The 19,304-nt window shown below is 40.8% G+C and overlaps 1 protein-coding gene across 1 annotated transcript; it reads left to right on the top strand.

Moving 5' to 3' along the window:
• The first annotated feature begins 271 nt into the window (after nucleotides 1–271).
• SEC62 (SEC62 homolog, preprotein translocation factor) lies at nucleotides 272–18,735 on the top strand. The gene is made up of 8 exons (XM_065674605.1): nucleotides 272–359; nucleotides 8,509–8,617; nucleotides 9,011–9,116; nucleotides 11,141–11,345; nucleotides 12,785–12,877; nucleotides 15,497–15,557; nucleotides 16,429–16,548; nucleotides 17,142–18,735. Exons 1-8 carry the CDS (start codon nucleotides 324–326, stop codon nucleotides 17,609–17,611), a joined length of 1,200 nt encoding a protein of 399 aa, XP_065530677.1. The 5' UTR covers nucleotides 272–323; the 3' UTR covers nucleotides 17,612–18,735.
• Nucleotides 18,736–19,304: the final 569 nt, after the last annotated feature.

The raw sequence follows: 19,304 nt of genomic DNA, 5'->3' as shown, positions 1-19,304 counted from the left end.
CTTCAGACGCGAGGTTAAGGCCGAGGCACCGCAGACGCGCCATCTCCCCCCAGGGGCGCTTCTGATCAACCAGACTACTTCCGGGGGGCTGACAGAAAGGAACGCGACGCCTCGGCCCGCAACAATGTCTAAGCCGGGGCAGCCCACAGAGCGCAGCCCCAGCGCAGGGCCGCTGCGAGCCGGCGCTGAGGGCTGAAGCGAGCACCCCCTCAGCCTTCCCGCCCCTCCGCGGACTCCCGCCGCCTCTCGCGAGGCCGCTGCACACACCCCCCCCTTCCCCCCCCCGCTCTCGCTACGTCACCGGCGGAGCAGACGGGGACAACATGGCGGAGCGGCGGAGGCACAGGAAGCGGATCCAGGTAGCTGGCCCTCACCCCACCAGCCTACCCTGCCCTTGCCTCCTCCCCAGGCGGCAGCTCCCTCTCTCCGTCCTCACGGAGGCCCGGCTGGGCTGCGCCGGGCGGCCCGGCCGCCCCTCAGGGGGGCTTCCCTCCCTTTCTCCACGGCCTCCCCGCCACGACGCCGTGCCGTTGTGAGGTGGTGGTGGCGGCGGCTGGCGGTTGGGAAGCACCATCATCTCACCCGGCGCCTGCAGGCTCCCGCTGCTCAGGCGCCGGGAGCGCCTCACCAGAGCTCGGTAGAAGTCCAGGCTGGCAGCGGGCGACAGGTTTTCCTCAGAATTTTCTAGCAAATTCATAAATCCTCGTAAATACTGAGGGAAGCTGGGGCCCTGCGGGGCGGAGGAGTGCCTGTAGGAGCGGTTTGGGGGGGCTGCAAGCACTGCTTCCCCGCCGCGGCGGGAGGCTGAGGGGCAGCTGGCACGGCAGGGAGCCCGCCCCGGCCTCCCCCTTACCGGCGGGCCTGCCCTCAGAGGGTCTGCGCCCTCAAAAGTACGTCGTCTTCTTCGAAGACCAGCGGGTGCGATGTCGAGCTGCTGCCTGTTTTTAATGGTCCTATTATACTTAGGATCTCACCCGTTACCAGTGTTGGACAATAGCTTGGTATGGTATAACAACACTCAGAATAGGCGAGCAGCCACCTTAGCCGAGGGCTGACCCATCATCTGTCTGTTCCAGCGATCATAAGCAAAAAGGTATGGGGCAGATGGTATAAGCATCTTAAAAACAAACGTGCCCAGCCAGGAAATGATTTAGTGAGGAAAACAGATTTGTTGTTAGAAAACATAAACAACTGCGTGTAAAAATAGACTTAATCAGTTTTGAGATCATGTTAAAATGTAGTGATAATTATGTGGTGTCACTTAAGGGCAAGGTGAAGACATCTTAGGTATTTTCACTTACCTGGAAGTCTGGACTTCTTAGTATATTAATTTTAAATGAGTTTTACAAAGTTTATTATACATGTTTTGGACAGTTATAACATCAGGTGCTATAATGGCTGTTACCATTATGTATTATTAACACTAAGCCTAAAGAGTGTGTGTTTGGGATTTATTACTCTGCTGTTGAGTGGAGATAATATTCACAAGAGAAGTCATAAAGCCATTCAGCAATGTACACTTCATATGTCATGTTTCTGCTTGTTTGCTCTCTCTCTCCTTTCTCATCCTTTCCCTTCCCACCCACTTTCCCTTCCCCTGAGAAAGCAAGAGATTTGCCTGTACATCATAGTTTCTTTTTTCCCCTTTAATTCAAACTACGGGAGCTGGGGGAGGGGGAATGCAAAGGGTAATTAATCAAAATCTGGTTAAGCAAGCCTTATCAATCACAGATATTCAAGGAATTGCCATAAAACATTACAGAATTATTATCTTTTCATATTCATCATAGACCGTCCCTTACCAAGGACAAAACTAGCATCCATCAAATAAAGCATCCATCAAACCCAAATTAAGTGTAATTTAATGTTTTGTACAATACACAAGGCAGTGGTCTTGAAGGCACTTAAGCACATACTTAATTTCCTGCCTGTTAGCTGTAAAAGTATTTCCCAGAGTATTAGTAATTAAATTGATGGCTGTGTGTTAGCACTTACAGTTTAAGACTGTGGCCTGAATTTGAGATATAAGTGAGCAGATAAATGTGTATTGCATCTTAGTAGTTTCTCTGTGTGTGTAAGCAACAGTGGGAAGACAGGACAGTGAGCAAAGAATGTTGAATGCCCAAGTGGTGTTCTTACTTGGGCAGTGAATAAAATAACGTGTATTTTTCTTGGTAGTTGGTTTTGGTTGGTTTTTTGGGTTTTTTTAAGCTTTTTGAACTTTATCGGCATAGTTACTGTATTACCATGTTTCAGGATAATGCTGCAAGTTTCTTGTTTTAAAATGGAGTGTGTAATTTGTAGTTGTTGCAAGTGCTTTGGAAGCGTGCATTTATTTTAAGGTGATGTGTACCCCTTAATAAAGAGAATATTTATCATACTGTATGCAAGTCTGACATCTGAATTGTCATTGAGTACAGCTGCATTTGACAAGAGAAAGGTTCTTAGGAGGAGATGGCGTGTTTAGCTGTGGAAGAGACTGATGTAATAGAGTTTGATGCCAAATACTACCTGTATAGAGCCTGGGTTATGAATAACTTTTATAGGATTTTATGTCTGCCATCAGGATTGGAATGATGTAGTTAGATCAGCTAGCTGCATGTGAGAGGAGACATGGAAAAAAGTCTCAGTAAAATAGTTCAAAGTTGCGTCAAGCCTACTTTCTGTGTTCTCCATCGGAAGTGATAACAGGAAGGATTTGTTTTATAGATTGCATTTTCACAGAAAGACGTATTGCCCAATCTGTATTACATAGCTTAGACTCTTTGCCTGGCCACAAGCTGAAAGTTATGGAAGTTGTAGAAATTGTAACTTAGGAAGTTCAGAGACATTTAGAGGTAAAGTTTTCAAAGTGTCACTTTTGACAGTGATGGTAATTTAACTGTAACTGACATGGAGATTACTTCACATATATAATGGTGAGAAGAGACTGATCTGTAGACTGCAGCTTGCTCAAGCCAGTGGGTTCCCACATTATTCAAATTTCTGAAATCGAGAATGCTTGCTGTATACAAAGGGCTTATTAAAAGAAAAACAACATATGTTGTCTAGTGGCTAGTTTAATATTGTTTCTTTAGACAGATGCATCTCAAAAGATGGGAGCTGTCTTTGAATGCCTGTCCAGCAACCTGATCAAAGCTATTTCATTTCTTAGGGGAAAAAAAAAACCAATTCCATGGGTATCCCAAAATACTCAAGCAAAAAATCTTCTGAGTTGCTTCCTCTGAGAAGCGTTCAGCTGGCCAACATGTGGCACTTGGTTGGCAGGGCTGCAGTTTGACTGTTAAGTAGGTATTAAGCTTTAATTACATTGGCCGGATTCCATCGTGCACAGTTCTGTTCTGCCCAGGTGAAGTTTTGTTTATCTTTGCGTTGCAGTTAATAGCACTTGAACAGCACCTTAGTGGTGTGTCCTCTACTCCAGAAATGTTAATGCATGTAAAAACTGCTCTTCTGAATAGAGAAAACAGTTCTTAGGTAGTTCTTAGATTAATGTCTCACTGCAAATTGATGGCTGAGCTGCAGATTGATGGCTGAGGTGGCATCAGTGCCGCACGCATCCAATTAATAGCACATACTTTCCTTGTTGACTTCTTTTTTCCTCTTTATTTGAATCACGGGATTAAAGCTTTGAGTTTCCTGATGAAGGACATCTAATAAATAGCATTGAGTGTTGCAGCCTATGGTTCTGTCATGTCTTGGTTTGGTCTCCGCGGGAAGGAAGATGAAACAGCTGCATTGCTGCTTCCTATACTGCAGTTTTTTTGTGAATGCCTATAGAAAGGATCTTCAGAAATGGCAATGCAGCGGTTGTCCAGTAATGCAGAGATTAATCCACCTTGCCCATTTGTCTTTCTCATACATTCTAGTAAAGCTGAGTGTGGTGATAACAGAGGAGAATGGCTAAATAACTTCTTTGAAAGTGGGTGGTATTGGGTGATAAGGAGGAAGAAACAAAAATTTCAGGGTGGAAAAATGCAGAAAACCAGGAATTAAAAGTAGCAGACCCACTTGTCATTAAAACAAGAATCATTGTTTTTCAAAAATCTGAGTTACATTTTGGGAGGTGGGAAGAGAAAAAGTCAAAATAACTGGCCTAGGGTTAGAAGAGGATGGAAGCTGGCATGTTTTGGCTTCAAAATACTGTACATAGCTCCTTTGACATGTGTTTAAGCTCAGAAAAAATAGTGATTGCTGTAAGAATAAATGAGGAAAACAAATACTTCTATTTTCTAGGATATGTATAGGACAAAAAAAAGTCTGTTAATCTTTTTCTGTAAAGAAAATTAATGGCTTGTGGCTAGCACACAGCCGTGGTAATCCAGAAGAACTGGTTTCTCTGCATGGTTCTGCCACTGTTTCTTTTAAGACACCTGGGGCAATCCATGTACTGGTCATCAATGCGGAAGTCAGACTGTATTAATCACTGAAGAAAATACAGATGGAGTCCTAAGACCTAACTCATTTTCACTCCCACCCAGTGATCTGTCGAGTCATACTGATTTGTGAGCTTTTTCTCTGCCCTATTGCACCTTGATTTCTTTTAGGCAAAATATAAATGTTTCATCAGAAAGGTTGAGTACTTACTCCCTTGCCACAGAACATCCTCTACTCTAAAGTCCTGAGAGTCAACAGAGAAAAGAAAAAGATAATCCTGTGATTCAGCCCAAGCTATGATGTGTTCAGACCATCTTCAGAAGAGATAACGCTAATGCAGTTGTAGTGCCCTTATAATACATGGAGAGGTGTGAGGAGTGGAACATGGGTTGACGTAGTGTCATTTTGGACGTAGCTTCTCAGCTTGAAAAACAGGCTGTGTGTGACAAATGTGCTTAAATTTCTTCTTATCTGTAAGCTATAAATTATTGGGCCTCAGAAGTCATCTGAGAGGGATGGTATTCTGAAAATCAGAGTTCTAAGGTGTAAGATCAACAAAACAAACTAGATACTAATTTTATTGATTTTGATGACCTGTTTAAAACAGAGGACCATAAATCCTTGTAGTGCATTTTTCTGCACATGAAATAACTTGTCTTGTAAGTAGTAGTCGTCATTTACTCTCTTCTGATTTTCCAGAAACCCTGTTTCCATTACAACGCTGTGGAAGGAAATCATCCTGGCTTGGGTCGAACCTGTCTCCTTGCAACTGTGATGCAGGGGCAGGGGGGGGCGCGGGGGGAAGAGTGAAATTTTGAACCACAGGTATGCTCTGGCCTTTTGACATCCACTGTGTGATTCCAGGAGTAAGAAAACTTGAATAAGTCGTATTAAGGTAGAGATGAGAGGGAGAAGGGCACACTAGTTTTAGTAGCTCAGTTCAGCTGTTTTTATTTTTAACATATACAGGCAGCTTTGCTGCTGCAGTCCCAGCTTGAATTAACTGGGAACTACATGAGTGTATTGAAGGAAGTTCTGAAGGCACCGTGCTATACATCGATTTGGGAGATAATAGTAAAAAATTAATTTGATTCAGATTTTCCTTTCACTTCGGTGGGTCTGAAAGGTCCCTGGGCTTGAAAATCTCGGTGTCATTTTATGAACTCATATAGGACAGAATTTTGATAGGAATGTTTGAGAATTATTCTTCAAAATTTGAAAATACCAGTGCATTCATAGTAAGTAAGTAGGTAGGCTGAGCCCTGCTTTTTCTACCTCCCTATAGATGGAGTTCTTCTGTCTACATAAGTAAGAAATTCGGTTTGATTTTATTTTTAATGGCATTCTTCCAGAGTTTGTAAATTATCAGGGATCATAAGTCTCAAAATTTTACATGCTCTCTAGTGACAACATGCATTTTTCAATATACAAAATTAAAGTAGATGCAAGGGTCTAAAATAAAATCCGGAGCAGAAGTATTTGGAAGCTTAGCACTAGCCTATTTTTTATTATTGGAAAACAGAGTTTTCACAAAGAAGACATTTTGCAGCATTCCAGAAATATATTACCTGAGATGTCTCTTGAATCTTTCTAGTTTTCCTATAGAAGCAAACTTTAAATACCAGGAAGTTTTCATATGCTTTTAAAGGCCATGTGATCTGTTGTAAAGCTTTATAGTTTGTTGAGAACTACCCCTTGATTTATTTGTATAATGCTTTTCAAAATGTGTAAGGAGAGTTAAAGTGTCTGGCTTTTGGCTAGTTTTACAACCAAACTTAAAGATCAGTTGAGCTGCGTCTTAAAAAAGTTGTGCTTAGGATATTGAAGTTTTCAGTGCTTGTGTTGATTTCATTTTATGGTAAAATGTAGTTTTCATTTCTGTCTGTTGTCTGTTGTAGTATTTTAACAAAAACCTGGCTCTGCAAATTAAAGGGATGAAAACAGGATGAAAACTGGGGATTAAATTGCAGAGAAAACTTTCTCAGAATAAGCTCAATGTAACTGTGGCAGTCTTTCTCACAGGGCAGAATTTTTGTTTGGAATGTTATAAAAGTAGATCACAGAAAAAGACAAAGCAATACATAGTAAGGAGCCATCAAAGTAAAAAAATCCTGGTGCCAGCCACTGCCTGTGTAGTACAGCACATGACCGAGCAGAGTCATAAATATTTTAGGAAGAAGAAGGAAAAAAAGAAAGCCTAGCAGAAGAATTAATGTTGATGTGAATATCTGTAGCTTCTCTGACTGTTTTACTGTCTGTGCTGTGAAGAACATTTTGCCCTGTGCATTGTTATTCGAAGTTTAATTTCCTGGTAGGAAATACTAGAAAAACATTATTTTGAAAATGAGTTGCTGTATGTAGTCATCAGTCTTCACTGTGCCTTAGCATCATTTGCTGGATTTAATCCATTTTAACTCCTTTTGTTGCTATTAGACCGCATCTGGTTTGGTACCAAACTTGGTAGCATCCTTAGCGATGTACAATTCCATGGAAGGGGACATCAGACCACAGTATATATATTATGAGCATGCATGCAGTCAGCTAGTGAATAGTTTTCTATGAGTTATCTGATGTTTTATACAGATTCTTAAAAATTAAAAAGGGATGGATCATGAAGGAGTTAATGTAATCCCTATGAGGATTATTAAAATCATCTGACTTAATTTGGGAATGTGTTTTTGAAACAAACTGGTGAGTGTGAGAGCATATTTCTGTATAGAGATAAAGAATTTAAACTTTAAAAAATTCTCAGTAATCTTAGAACTAACAAACTGTGGAGTCTTTTGGATATCTTATGTCTGTATTACTCTCTTGAAAATTGTCCTCAGATAGGAAAAGCAACAATCTCCTAGAAGGATAATCCATTAACCAGTTCTTTTTGAAAGTTTGCTATGCAAACTGTTGAAAATTAACAACTCTCACCAGCAAAGTTTTTATTTTGGTGTAACAACATCTATGTAACCTTGCGTTTTCACTTACCATGCTTCCTGTGCTATTGCCATTAACATCTTAAAGGCGGTGATGAAGGTTGTGTATGTTTATTGACCTTTAAAAACATTGTGTCTTTAAATAGAAACTTTGCATTCTGTGTATTCCTGTAAATCGCCAATCTGTTTTGTGGCTTCTGTAATCTATTTCTTTGGCCAGCACAAGAGGAATAGGTACAGAAAAGGTACTGCCAGTCTGAGAATATGTCCTGGTGTCCCCCTGTTACTGATCTGCGAGTAGTGGGGGAGTTGGAAAGTTCAGCCTTACTGCTTCTAAGAATTCTTACAGAGAGGAGGTCTGCATGACTCGGTGCAATACGCGAAACACTTGTTTCAGATACGATTTTGTGAAGCAGGAACACTTCTTTCCTGCTTACAGATAACAGGTCTTAATTTTACATAATTGAAGATGTCTGTCTCCATCCTTCTGCCTTACACATTATTGAATTCTGCTACCTCTCTGCAAGTTGATATATGTGCAGAGGTGATGAATATGTGCAGACTAGTGGCTCCCTTTTCTTAAAATGCCTGTTCTGATGTTCGTGTACTTCATCCTGCTGCGCTTCATCATCTCTTAAGTTGGCAGAATCTCCTTGATGGTACTCTGAAGTTCAAGTCATTTTGTGGTCATGCAGTGATAATGAAATTTTCTAGCCAAATCTTTGAGCTTCTTTTCAAAATGATTTTCTCCTCTTTCACCTGAAATTCAAGCTGCTTTGTATTCTGTCAGTATGCCTACGTTGCTGTCATTTCATACATTCTTATTCCTCCCTCTATTGTTTTCCTTTGTTCTCAGCTTCACAACTGTTTTCATCCAAGCTTGTATGCCTTAAACAGCTTTCCATGTGCTCAGTGCTTACCTCTTAGCTAATGTCTGAGTTTTCTCTTTTTACAGAGCTGTTAAAGGAGTTCCTAGGTGTTGCCTTCAAATCGCCTAACTTAAGAATTCCTGCATTTTTGCTCTGTGTAGACAGGAAGTTCTTGGGGGAAATGACCTATTTTCATATCTTTTACATTTTATTTATTATTTATATATTGTTATAAAACAACGAGGACTTTGCAATAGTTGATTTTCGAGCCCAAATGAGTGATTTTTTTCTCATGTGTTTAAAACTGTATTAATTTTGGACTTTTACCATTGTAGGAGGTCGGTGAGCCATTCAAAGAGGAGAAGGCTGTTGCTAAATACTTACGTTTCAACTGTCCAACAAAATCCACCAACATGATGGGCCACCGAGTTGATTATTTTATTGGTAGGGTTACTTTTAACCAGAGAATGGAAGTTTCTTCTAACTTTGTACTTGTACTTGGAGGGGGGCGTGTGTTTTGTTTTTATTATTAGTGCTTTATCTAATAAGTACTGCTCTTACAATTTGGTTTTGAAAAGTTATCTGGGCATTAGATAGCCATAAAATTAATCTTAACAGCCTGAAGTAAACACAATAAACTTTCCACTCTGTGATTTAAAGATGCATAGTTTTCAAGAGTAATGTATTTTAGAATAGTGGCTAGTCGTACCTTAAAGAGTGAGAGGATGTGGAACATCACCACAACTGACTGGTTGGTGTGGTTCAAGGAATGTAGACTAAATGTTAAAATGAATATTGTTAATTTTAATGCATTTTTGATTCTGTTTTCCCCTCTAGCCTCAAAAGCTGTGGATTGCCTCCTGGATTCTAAATGGGCAAAGGCAAAGAAAGGGGAAGAGGCTTTATTTACAACCCGTGAGTCTGTAGTTGATTACTGCAACAGGTATGGCCTAGTCTCATTAATTGTTTATTAATGAGTATGGTTGTCAAGCTTTTAAGTTGTCTTAGCTATTTAGGAACCAGTTGCACTTAGACTTCGTGCATTCTCAAACATGGGGTTGTTTGTAAAAATTATAATTGCAGTTTTATTACTGTGTTTGAAGGTGGAAACAATATTGTTTCTTCATCTTTGTTCTTGAAACTCACACGCTTTCATTATGCGTGTGAGGCAAGATGAAAAAAATAATTTTCCTAAATTTCATAGTTTTTTTAAGTTAGTAGGATCAGAGCTCTCAGATCTCTCATGTGGAGCTGGTCTGCCATCATGGTAGAAGCTGGACCCTGAGGTTTAGATTATGCCTCTCAGATGGTCAGATGTCCCTTCAGTGTACTCGCTGAAGTGTTTTCAGAGTTCTAAATATTAACACAGTCTACTTCCTTTGCCTTTTGGAAGGGATGGAGGAGTATCTTAACACAAAAATAATCCCTTCAGTGTAAAAGGCTGCTTAGGCTCTTACGCATATTGAAAACAAGTACCTTAACTCTCTTGTCATGCCTATTGCTTGTTTTACCTGTCATATTAAACAAAAGAACAAATAGCAGATCCTGCTCCTTCATCCTGTGTCAGTTGCATCAATCAATTGCATGTTTAAAACAACTTACCAACTGAGTTCATAACACTGTTCAAGTACATAAGGTCTCTTGGTACTCTTATATACTGATCTAAGTTCAGTAAATTATCTTTTGAGGGGTTTTGCTCACAAATAAGCTACGGAAACAGTGCTCTTTTCAGCAGATCTATAGCAGGTTAGCAAGTTGGGAATCAGCAACCAATCTGAACTTCACTAGTTATGGCAAGGTCTGTCCTGCCCCAGGACCGGGCCGTTTGCTGTGCTGGTACTACGGCTGTGTGCTCAGAGCAGTAGGTCTTGTACATCCTATCTTTTTATAGTTCCATCAGAGGCAGAGGTAGCTCCCACACCTGAAAGAGCTGTCCTGCAGGCAAGACCTGTCCCATGGGCTGCTCAGTACCTGAGCCCCTAAACTTCCAGCTGCAAAGAAAAGTAGGTTCTGCCAAACAAGTGATTTTTCTGCTGCTGGAGAGAGAATCCATGTCAACAGTTGTCTGGAGGAAGAGTTTTTTACACACCTGAAACAACTCTGCCTGACAGTCAGCATGTACATAAGTGTAATTGGTAGAATGACTTCTCTATCTTCAGTGAGTTCCTCAGTTTAACCAGCAGTATGGCATAAAGATTTGGTCTGCAGCAAGAGATGAAAGAAAGCAAAGACAAATCAAGTTGATTTGTTGCTCCAGATGAGGGTTTTTGGTGTGAATGTGTATTTGGGTTTCACACCCCACTGCTTCCTCTCAGTGCAAAGAGCAGTATTCTATATGGCTCTTCCTATTCTGAATTTGGCTATGATTCTTTCAATGACATTACTTGCTGGTGGCAAGGTTAAGGTTGAGAATCCCAAATACTGTCTCCTGGAGAGAGAGTGGCCATATCGCTGGCCATATGTATATGTGCTTTAAGGTATATTTGTAGCTGGTGTGAATGGAATGCTTGCACGTGTACCACAGTTTTATCAGGACGATTTTATTCATCATGCACCACTTGCCAAGGAACTCGATAAGCCATATGTGCACTTTCTTATTTGTGCTGTGAAATACACTGACATGAACCTGAACATAAATATTAGATGAAGTTGCATTAGTGGGAAAGATAATTAAATTGACCTGGTGGGTTTCACAGTCTTGCGTCTTCCAGATTCATTCATATCTATGCAAAATGCTGCCACAGAAAAGTAGGAGGTTTACCCAGTTTTGAGAAGTAAGAGGTGAGACCCAGGATAGTTAGATTTTGTGTATTTAGTTGTAAATAGAGCAGTGATGGTGATCTCTGTCTTTCAGTCATGCTAGTCATGAATTATAGTAGATACTATAGAATGGTATCTGATAACAGTTGAGAAAACATTATCACACAGCCATACTTAAGTGTATCATGTAACTTTTTTCATTTTAAGACTCCTGAAAAAACAGTTCTTTCATCGAGCATTAAAAGTGATGAAAATGAAACCTGACAAGGATACAAAGAAAGAAAAGGAAAAAGGAAAGGCTGAGATTGGGAAAGAAGAGGAGAAAAAGGGCAAGAAGGAAAGTGTCAAAGATGACAAAAATAAGAAGGAGAAAGAAAAGAAGAAGGATGGTGAAAAAGAGGAGTGTAAGAAGGTAAGTACTGTCTGTCAGAGGAGAGAGAAACCTGTGACAGGGAATACAGTAACTGGTGAGATTACATGGGCTTAAAATATAGTTGTTCTAAAATGTGACATACCTTTTTTTTTTTTTTTGCCTGTTTTCATCTCTAAAATACACTGGGTTTGTGGTTTGTTTGGTTTTTACTTTAGGCTTGCTCTGATTTTGACCTGTATGAAAAAAGAGGCTTCAGCTGTGCCTTGTTTACCTCATCATCTTCCAGTGGGCTGAGATAATAAAAAATCTACTTCTCTTAGCTGCAGCAGGCAGTGGTGCTTTCTGCGTTAGCACAGGATGACATGCAAACGTGGGACCGGACATCTGAGAGCAGTGCAGCTGCACACCTGAAACAAAACCAAGTTTGCGGTGTTTGGCAATAAGAATGTTTGGAATGTAATGTTTGATACGCGATGCTTGTAAATAGCTCTGTGCTAGGGGGCCAGGTTTGTGTGGGACAGCTCCATTACTAAGCTGTGTAACACCTAGTTTACACAGACTTCTGATTTACTTCATTTAAAGTTCAGACTATCTTTGTTAAGTTTTCAGGTGGTTTTTCATGTTTTCATTCCTGATTTATTTTATTAACAGAATTCCTAAATTAAAATATTAGGAGTCTGGAGGAGAAACTTGAGAGGGGGATGTGGGTTTTATCTTCTATATACAGTGGTGTGAATCCAGTGAGAGTTAGTAGGATAGTGCTCAAAAGTGATTCCCGTTCAGACATTCGTCATTGAAATAAGGGCATATTTAGCAACAGCTATAGTCAATATGTACAAAGGTCTGGACCTCAGAAGAAAGCTGGGTGGCTAATGGAAGAATTACAAACAAAACAATCTCACTGGCAGTCTAAACACAGAAGCCGGTATAAGATTATCTTAACTCTTGAGGTACTTTAAAATGAGGCTGCTGCACGTTATGAACCCCGGCAGTTGCCTGTCATCTGGAGAGTTATGTTAGTAAGTGTAATGTTCATTTTTAAACCAGTCATTATTTATTGAGCTGATATTTTAGTGGATTATATAAGACAATGAGTAGTAACTTGAACACCACCACAGGACAAAAATTAGAAAGTTAATTTTAAGCAAAGAAAATAAGCAAAGAGAAGGAAATGGGAGACAGGGAGGAGGAAGCACAAGATCCAGAATGAGATTGAGGAGATAAACCAGGCAGAAACCAATTCTGAAAGGATGCCCTTGTGGTAAATACAGAACAAATAATTCTAATAAAGTTAGGGTTGAAGTGGTGTTCTCTGCTACTGATCTTTGTGCAGATACCCTGTTAACTATCTGGGGAGCTTTGCTATGCATTTGAAGGCATAATATAATCCTGAAGTCATAGTTTAGTCCTCAGACACTAACTAAAAATAAGATTTCCCTTTCCTTACAATTTAACTTTGATTTTGTGCTTGTTTTCAGGATGAGACCCCAGGAACACCCAAGAAAAAGGAAACTAAAAGGAAATTTAAACTTGAGCCTCATGAAGACCAAGTTTTCTTGGATGGCAATGAGGTAGGATTTATGGGTACTTCCTCACTTTTAGTGTCAATTTACTATTGTCTAATAATAGGTTCGTTTACTGGATTTCTGCAAACTCTTCCTTGGCATGTAGAAAGAAAAATTAATGGCAATATGGTGGCTGATCTTGAAACACAGGTTTTTAGATATTTGCAAGGAGGGCAGAGGGAGATAACCAGTAGCTTAAAAAAATCACGAAGAAACTGTATTACTAGTAGTTTCATGTGTTGGTGGCAATGAGGTGCAGTGTTTGTCCTCAGGGTGTAATGGGGTGCTGGAGCAGGCTGCACAGAGCAGTTTCACAGCCTCCGTGCTCAGCAGCTTTCCAGAATGGACCCAGTAAAACCCTGAGTAAGCTGGGCAGGCCTTGCAGTGGACCCTGCTCTGAACAGCAGGCTGGGCTGGAGGGCCTCTTCAGGTCCCTTCCAACCCACATTATCCTGTGGGTGTTACCCTGCTGAAGTATTTCTAAACAAGACACAGACCTTTTGAAACATGATGTTCAGTCACAGGTGGGGAAATAAAAACATTCTTGCCACCCAGAGGCTGCCTGACTCTGATCTGGGCAGATGGGTGACACTTGGGCATTCCTTGGTTCTCATCCTGGCTTTACTGCTTAAACTCTGATCTTAAATGCTTCTGCATACTTTGCTTTCCTGGAAGAGGGAGAACTTAATTCTTTAACAGCTCTGTAATGCAGAGAGTTGTATTTGTGTTTTTAATGTTTGGTATAAGTGAGAAGCCTTTACTTCAGCAGAATTACACTGTGTTTGTGTTGATGCTGTGTGCCACTGTCCTGGAATTTCCCTGAAGATTCTTGCATACCATGGTTATAAAACATACACAGCGCTGAACTCTAAATAAACACTTTGTGCTGAAAATGTGTATTTCCTCTATGTATCTTTATTTTGCTCTTCTCAGTCAGTTGTTTTACTGCCAGCCTTGTCCTGTGTCATCCCACTGCATACAGAATCACACCTCCCTCTGATCCTCACTGTTGTCTTTTACATGGAGTAACTGTGATGGTGAGTGGCATTCAGAGCGAGGGCGCAGCACTGCATTTGCAGTACAATGGTATTTACTCCTTGTCTTAACATCATTTACTTTTTTGTTTATTAATGACCTGACATTGTTGAAGAACTGCAACTCTCAAGAGGTTTTTTTTTAAGTAGGAGCTAATTTTGAGACAATCCTTGTGTATGTACATTGAGCTGGTTTTTACCTTTTCTTCCTTATTTTGCACTTATGAACACTGAATATTATTACACTGCCTTACTGCTGGTCACCAGTCATGAACTGCAGTTTTGTTTGGACTCACGGAACAGCTGACTGGAAGCAGAGCTACACTTGCATATACTCAGTTCTCACACCGTGTGAGAAGTAGAGTATTAAATACACGTTGTGTCACTCTGAAAAACTGTATTATTGCCTCTAAGGTGTCCTCTTGCTAGTTCATACTAGCGCGTTGCTGTGGGGGTTGCTGGTTTCTTGTAATTAGCAGCTTCTCTTCATAGTTCATAGCTGAGATTCTAATTGTTTGGTAGAAAAAAAAAAAAATCCTGTTTTTCTAGTTCAGAAAATCCTGCACTTTAGCTAGAAGTTGGTGGTGTTTTTTAACAAGGGTGAGCAAAGCTGATTCAGACAGGTCCACAGTTCTAGCACAAACATTTTGTACTGTGTTGAACTGTAGACATGTAGATAACCATGCGTTGTGGAACAGCAGGTACAGTTATACTTATCTGAGGCCATCAAATGGGACTTCAGCTGAATTGAGCATTTCAGCTGGTTGCTTTGTTGCATATGTTCAGTCTGGTTTTTTCCCCTCTTAAGGAAATCTCTTCAAAGCTAAGAGCATGGCCAGCAGGTTGAGGGTGGTGATTCTGCCCTTCTACTCTGCTCTCATGAGACCCTGCTATGGCAGGCATTTGGAACTAAATGATCTTTAAGGTCCCTTCCAACCCAAACCATTCTATTATTCTATTTTGTTTGCACAAAAGTTTTTTTTACTTCATACTGAACAACATTCATGAATAAAGAAAGATAAAGCCAAACCTTGCTTCAGTGATATGTCTGAATTTTTCATTTCCCCGTCAGTTTTTCTGTCTGATTGTTTTCCCCAGGATTTTGTCACCTACAGGTTAAACAGGTACAACTTCTTTCATGAAGTAATTCTTTGGGAGATGCAGGCTGAGCTTTCCACTTACACAGTATGGAAACCCCTTCCTTCTTCCCCCAGTGGAAGCCTCCAGCATGGCCAGCACTCTACCCAGCTGCAGCCTGCCCTGCCTTCAGCCTCCAGCCACAAGGCTCATTTTATAACCAGCGCAGCTCAGGCAGCGCTGCGGGCACATAGGCATGTAGCCCCTTGGCTGCCTGTCTCCTTTTGCACCTCTTCTGCTGGCAGAAACCTCTTTGAAGTCCTGGTCAAAATATAACCCTTCCTATGATACAGGGGCCCCAGCCCTGCTCTTCTGCTCTGACACAGTACTGACTGCAGGGCCTGTGTTCAGCACCAAGTAGACAGCATGGCAGTAAGTGTTTGGATGAGGCAACAAATGAAATAATTTATCAGAGCTTGTTTTCCAAGTGTAAACCAGGTTATTTCTGTTGTAGGTGTATGTGTGGATCTATGACCCCGTTCACTTTAAAACTTTTGCCATGGGACTTGTACTTGGTAAGTAAGAGCAGGTGTTGGTGAGGATGTCATAAATGTAGGCATAGTATTCCAGGCCCATCTGTCCTTGGTGAAGTTTGTCTTTTCCCAGATAAAGTTTTGCTCTTCAGTCTCATCATGATGTGATATTGATTCTGTTACATGAATTTCGAAGGGCTGCACATGTTAAAAAGTAAAAGCTGAAACATGCTTTAGGACAGATGTGCAAGCTGGTTATTTCCGTTGCTTTAAGCTAACAACTAAGTGATCCAATAGGCAATGTGGGTTATATAAAAATGTGAAAAATATTAAAGGGATGATTTTAAGCTATGAGTGATACCTTTCTGATCCTAAAACTTGTATTTGTGTAGGATAAGCCAAATCACCTGTTTTGTTGGGTTTTTGGTTGTTTTTTATTAATCAGTATTGATGTTAACTGCTGATGTTAAACTCACTGATGCCAGTGAGCTAACAGATCAGTGTCCTACTGGTTTAGCCCCCTGACTTGTTCTTGCCAGCTTCCTCTATATGGAACAACTACCTCTCCCAAGAACTCACGTCATCCCTTGTGGGGCCACCACAACTTCCATCCAGCTCCCTGCATCCCTTTCCTGCTGCACCAGTTATAGTCAGCTCCCTGCTCCCCTTTTTATTTGTGCCCGCTCCTCAGAGGGGCTCCTTTTGCTCTATTGGCTAAGCAGAGTGACTTGGAGTTGCTGAATGCAGCGTCTCTACCCAGTACAAAAACCAGTGAGTCTAGACAAGTTTTCAGCTATTGTCAGTACCTCATAGTATGCTAAGCTAATACCTTGAATAACTAGTAAGCCTAGTACCTTTGTACCCATCCCATGAAAAAATAATTGTCCTTCTCATGCTTTGCTTTTCTATTTAGTGATTGCTGTTATAGCTGCAACGCTGTTCCCCCTCTGGCCAGCGGAAATGCGTGTTGGTGTTTATTACCTCAGTGTAGGCGCGGGCTGTTTCGTCGCCAGTATTCTTCTTCTTGCCGTTGGTAAGTGTTGGTCATCCTCAATGTCACTAGGTGAAGTTTGAAAGGTCAGAGACAAGGGAGACAGAGCCTACCTCTTGGACGTGGTCCCAAATAGGCAATGAGCTACATACAGTCAGACCTATTCCTTGTTACGGATTTCCCTCCTGGCCACTGGGTGTCAGAGTTGTGCCACAGAAAGAAATCAAGCTTGTCACCTGGTTGTGTTTCCTGTGAGTGGAGATCTGTGTACTGCCTCCCTTAAAAAAGAAAAAGAAAAAAAAGGACAAAACAAACCCAAGAGCTGTGCATAAGAACATATTCAGTGGTGGAAATGATATAACCAGGATTTTAAAGCTTTCTTCAGCTTGTATCTCTGTAACAGAAGGGATTAAAAGCTAAATCATAGATAAGGTTCATAGTTAGTGGGGTGGGGGAGACACGGTAAGAACAGTTGATGCCACAGTGCTGTTGCAGAACAAGAGATTTCCTCCTAAGGTCACCCCTGTCCTTGGCTTGGGGTGGGCATCAGCTGGTAGTGCACATCTCTTACACCACAGGTGTGTATTGTGTGTCTTTATAATAAACCCCAGCATTTCTGGTTTTTTTATATACAGCTCGCTGCATCCTTTTCCTGATCATCTGGCTGATCACTGGAGGAAGGCATCACTTCTGGTTCCTGCCAAACCTTACAGCAGATGTGGGCTTCATCGACTCCTTCAGGCCTGTGTACACACATGAATACAAAGGACCAAAAGCAGACTTAAAGAAAGAGGAAAAATCAGAATCCAAAAAGCAGCAAAAATACGACAGTGAGGAGAAATCAGACAGTGAGAAGAAGGAAGAAGATGATGGGAAAACAGAAGGACCGAGGAACTCGGGCACAGACGGCTCTGGAGGAGAGCGGCATTCAGACACTGACAGTGACAGGCGTGAAGACGACAGGTCCCAGCACAGTAGTGGAAATGGAAACGACTTTGAAATGATCACAAAAGAGGAACTGGAACAGCAAACAGATGAGGGGGATTGTGAAGAGGAGGAAGAGGAGGAAGAGACCGAAAGCAGGCCTTCACATGAAAAATCATAAGTCACTGTGGTTTGGGGACTAAGTATGTGCAAATGGTTGGATTTTCTTTGTTGGCTGATCACCAAAACATAGACCATACAGTAGCGTCTTTGTTTGCTGAAATATACATGTTACCAAACAGTTTTATATCTAGTTCCTTCATTTTTTTTTTTAACCATTAACTTGATTATTTGGTACTATGTTAATCATTAATATCCATTTACAGAAGTTTTATCAATCTGACAAGTTTTCTATTGATTGATAGATTGCCCAGATTGTCCTCAAACATACTGAAAAACAGTTTTCTGGTACTTGCATAACTGGTCGATTAGTTTAGCTTCTCAAACTTGCTTTTGTAAAACAGGTGATAGTGGAATGACCAAATCTTCGATTATTCCTAATTATTTGATCTCTAGTTAGGTAAAGCCCATCTTAGCCTACAGCTTTCTTGATATCCTTCTTGATTTTGTTTTCAGAAGATTGTGAAAACTTTCCTGAGAAAGCTAGTTTTAGCAGAAGTATTTGGCTGCAAATGTAGAAGCTGGTAGTGCTGAATTCAGCTGCAGTGCTCTTTTTTTCTCCAGACTGCGTGCCAGCAACTGAGGAAATCCAAACTGGTTTTGTACATCTGGTTCACAGAAAGATGTCATCTCCAGCAGGTGAAGGAACTCTCCAGGTTTGGACACCCTGGCTGTTTTCCTTCTCCTGCTCCATCATAATTAGAATTTAAATAAATGTATTCTGTACATAATTTACAAATAAAGCAAACCATTTACTTTAACTGCTACTTATTATTTAGAGATTTGATCCAGCATTCGGTTTGTATTATTAAAGCCATTTTGTGGTGTATCTATCGGAGAAATGCAAGTCACGAGGACCTCACAGAATATTTGTGTATGATTGGTAGCTGTTCCACAAAAGCTTTAGTTTTGTGCCAACATTCCATGTATTTGAGTATGAGTAAATTGATCTTTATTAAATGAAAGCAAACAACATAGCTGTATGTATGCCTTAATGTTAAACTTTGTCTATTCTGGAACCGGAATACTCTCAAAACTGAAGAGGCAGCAGAGTATTCCTCTGTTCAGAAACACAGGTAACTCAAAGCTAACACAAAGTGACCATTAATAATTTGTTTATAAATATTTTGGAGTAGTTTGTGTGGTTTCTGTTGTGCGTCCCTTTCTGCTGGATGCTTGGAGGATGTATGTTCAGGTTAACTACGCACTGAGAAAGAGAAGACTTGGCATCATTCCTCCAGATGACTCCAAGAGTGAGTATAGATTTGATTGCCACCCGGAGCCGCTCAGAGAAGATGAGGGTAAGCCTGGCATTTTAATGACTGACTTGGAGAACTGTTTTTCCTGTCCTAAATTGGTTCCGCTTCCTTCCAGCATCGGCGTTTTGGATGAAGATACTAATTTTTTCAGATTATGCAAATATAAACATCATAATTTGTGCATTGATAATTCATGGATCTGGTGTATTTGCTTCTTAAATATTTACTCCATGAGGAAACCAGATAAATTGGATCACTTTTTTATTAATACAGCAAAAAATTAAAGGAACCGTTACCTTAATGGATTGGCTCCTGGATACTTGTGTGATATCACTGACTACAATAGCCAAGGAAGTACCTGACTTGGGTACATCTTGTGGTGATGAATCCGCTGCAGCAGGTGGTCTGAGACACTCCGGATGCTTTGCTCAGGTG

Source organism: Lathamus discolor, chromosome 3 (assembly GCF_037157495.1).
Source record: "Lathamus discolor isolate bLatDis1 chromosome 3, bLatDis1.hap1, whole genome shotgun sequence".
Taxonomy (NCBI): Eukaryota; Metazoa; Chordata; class Aves; order Psittaciformes; family Psittacidae; genus Lathamus; species Lathamus discolor.
Note: the sequence above shows the minus strand (reverse complement) of the source record. Positions and strands in the feature narration are given on the sequence as shown.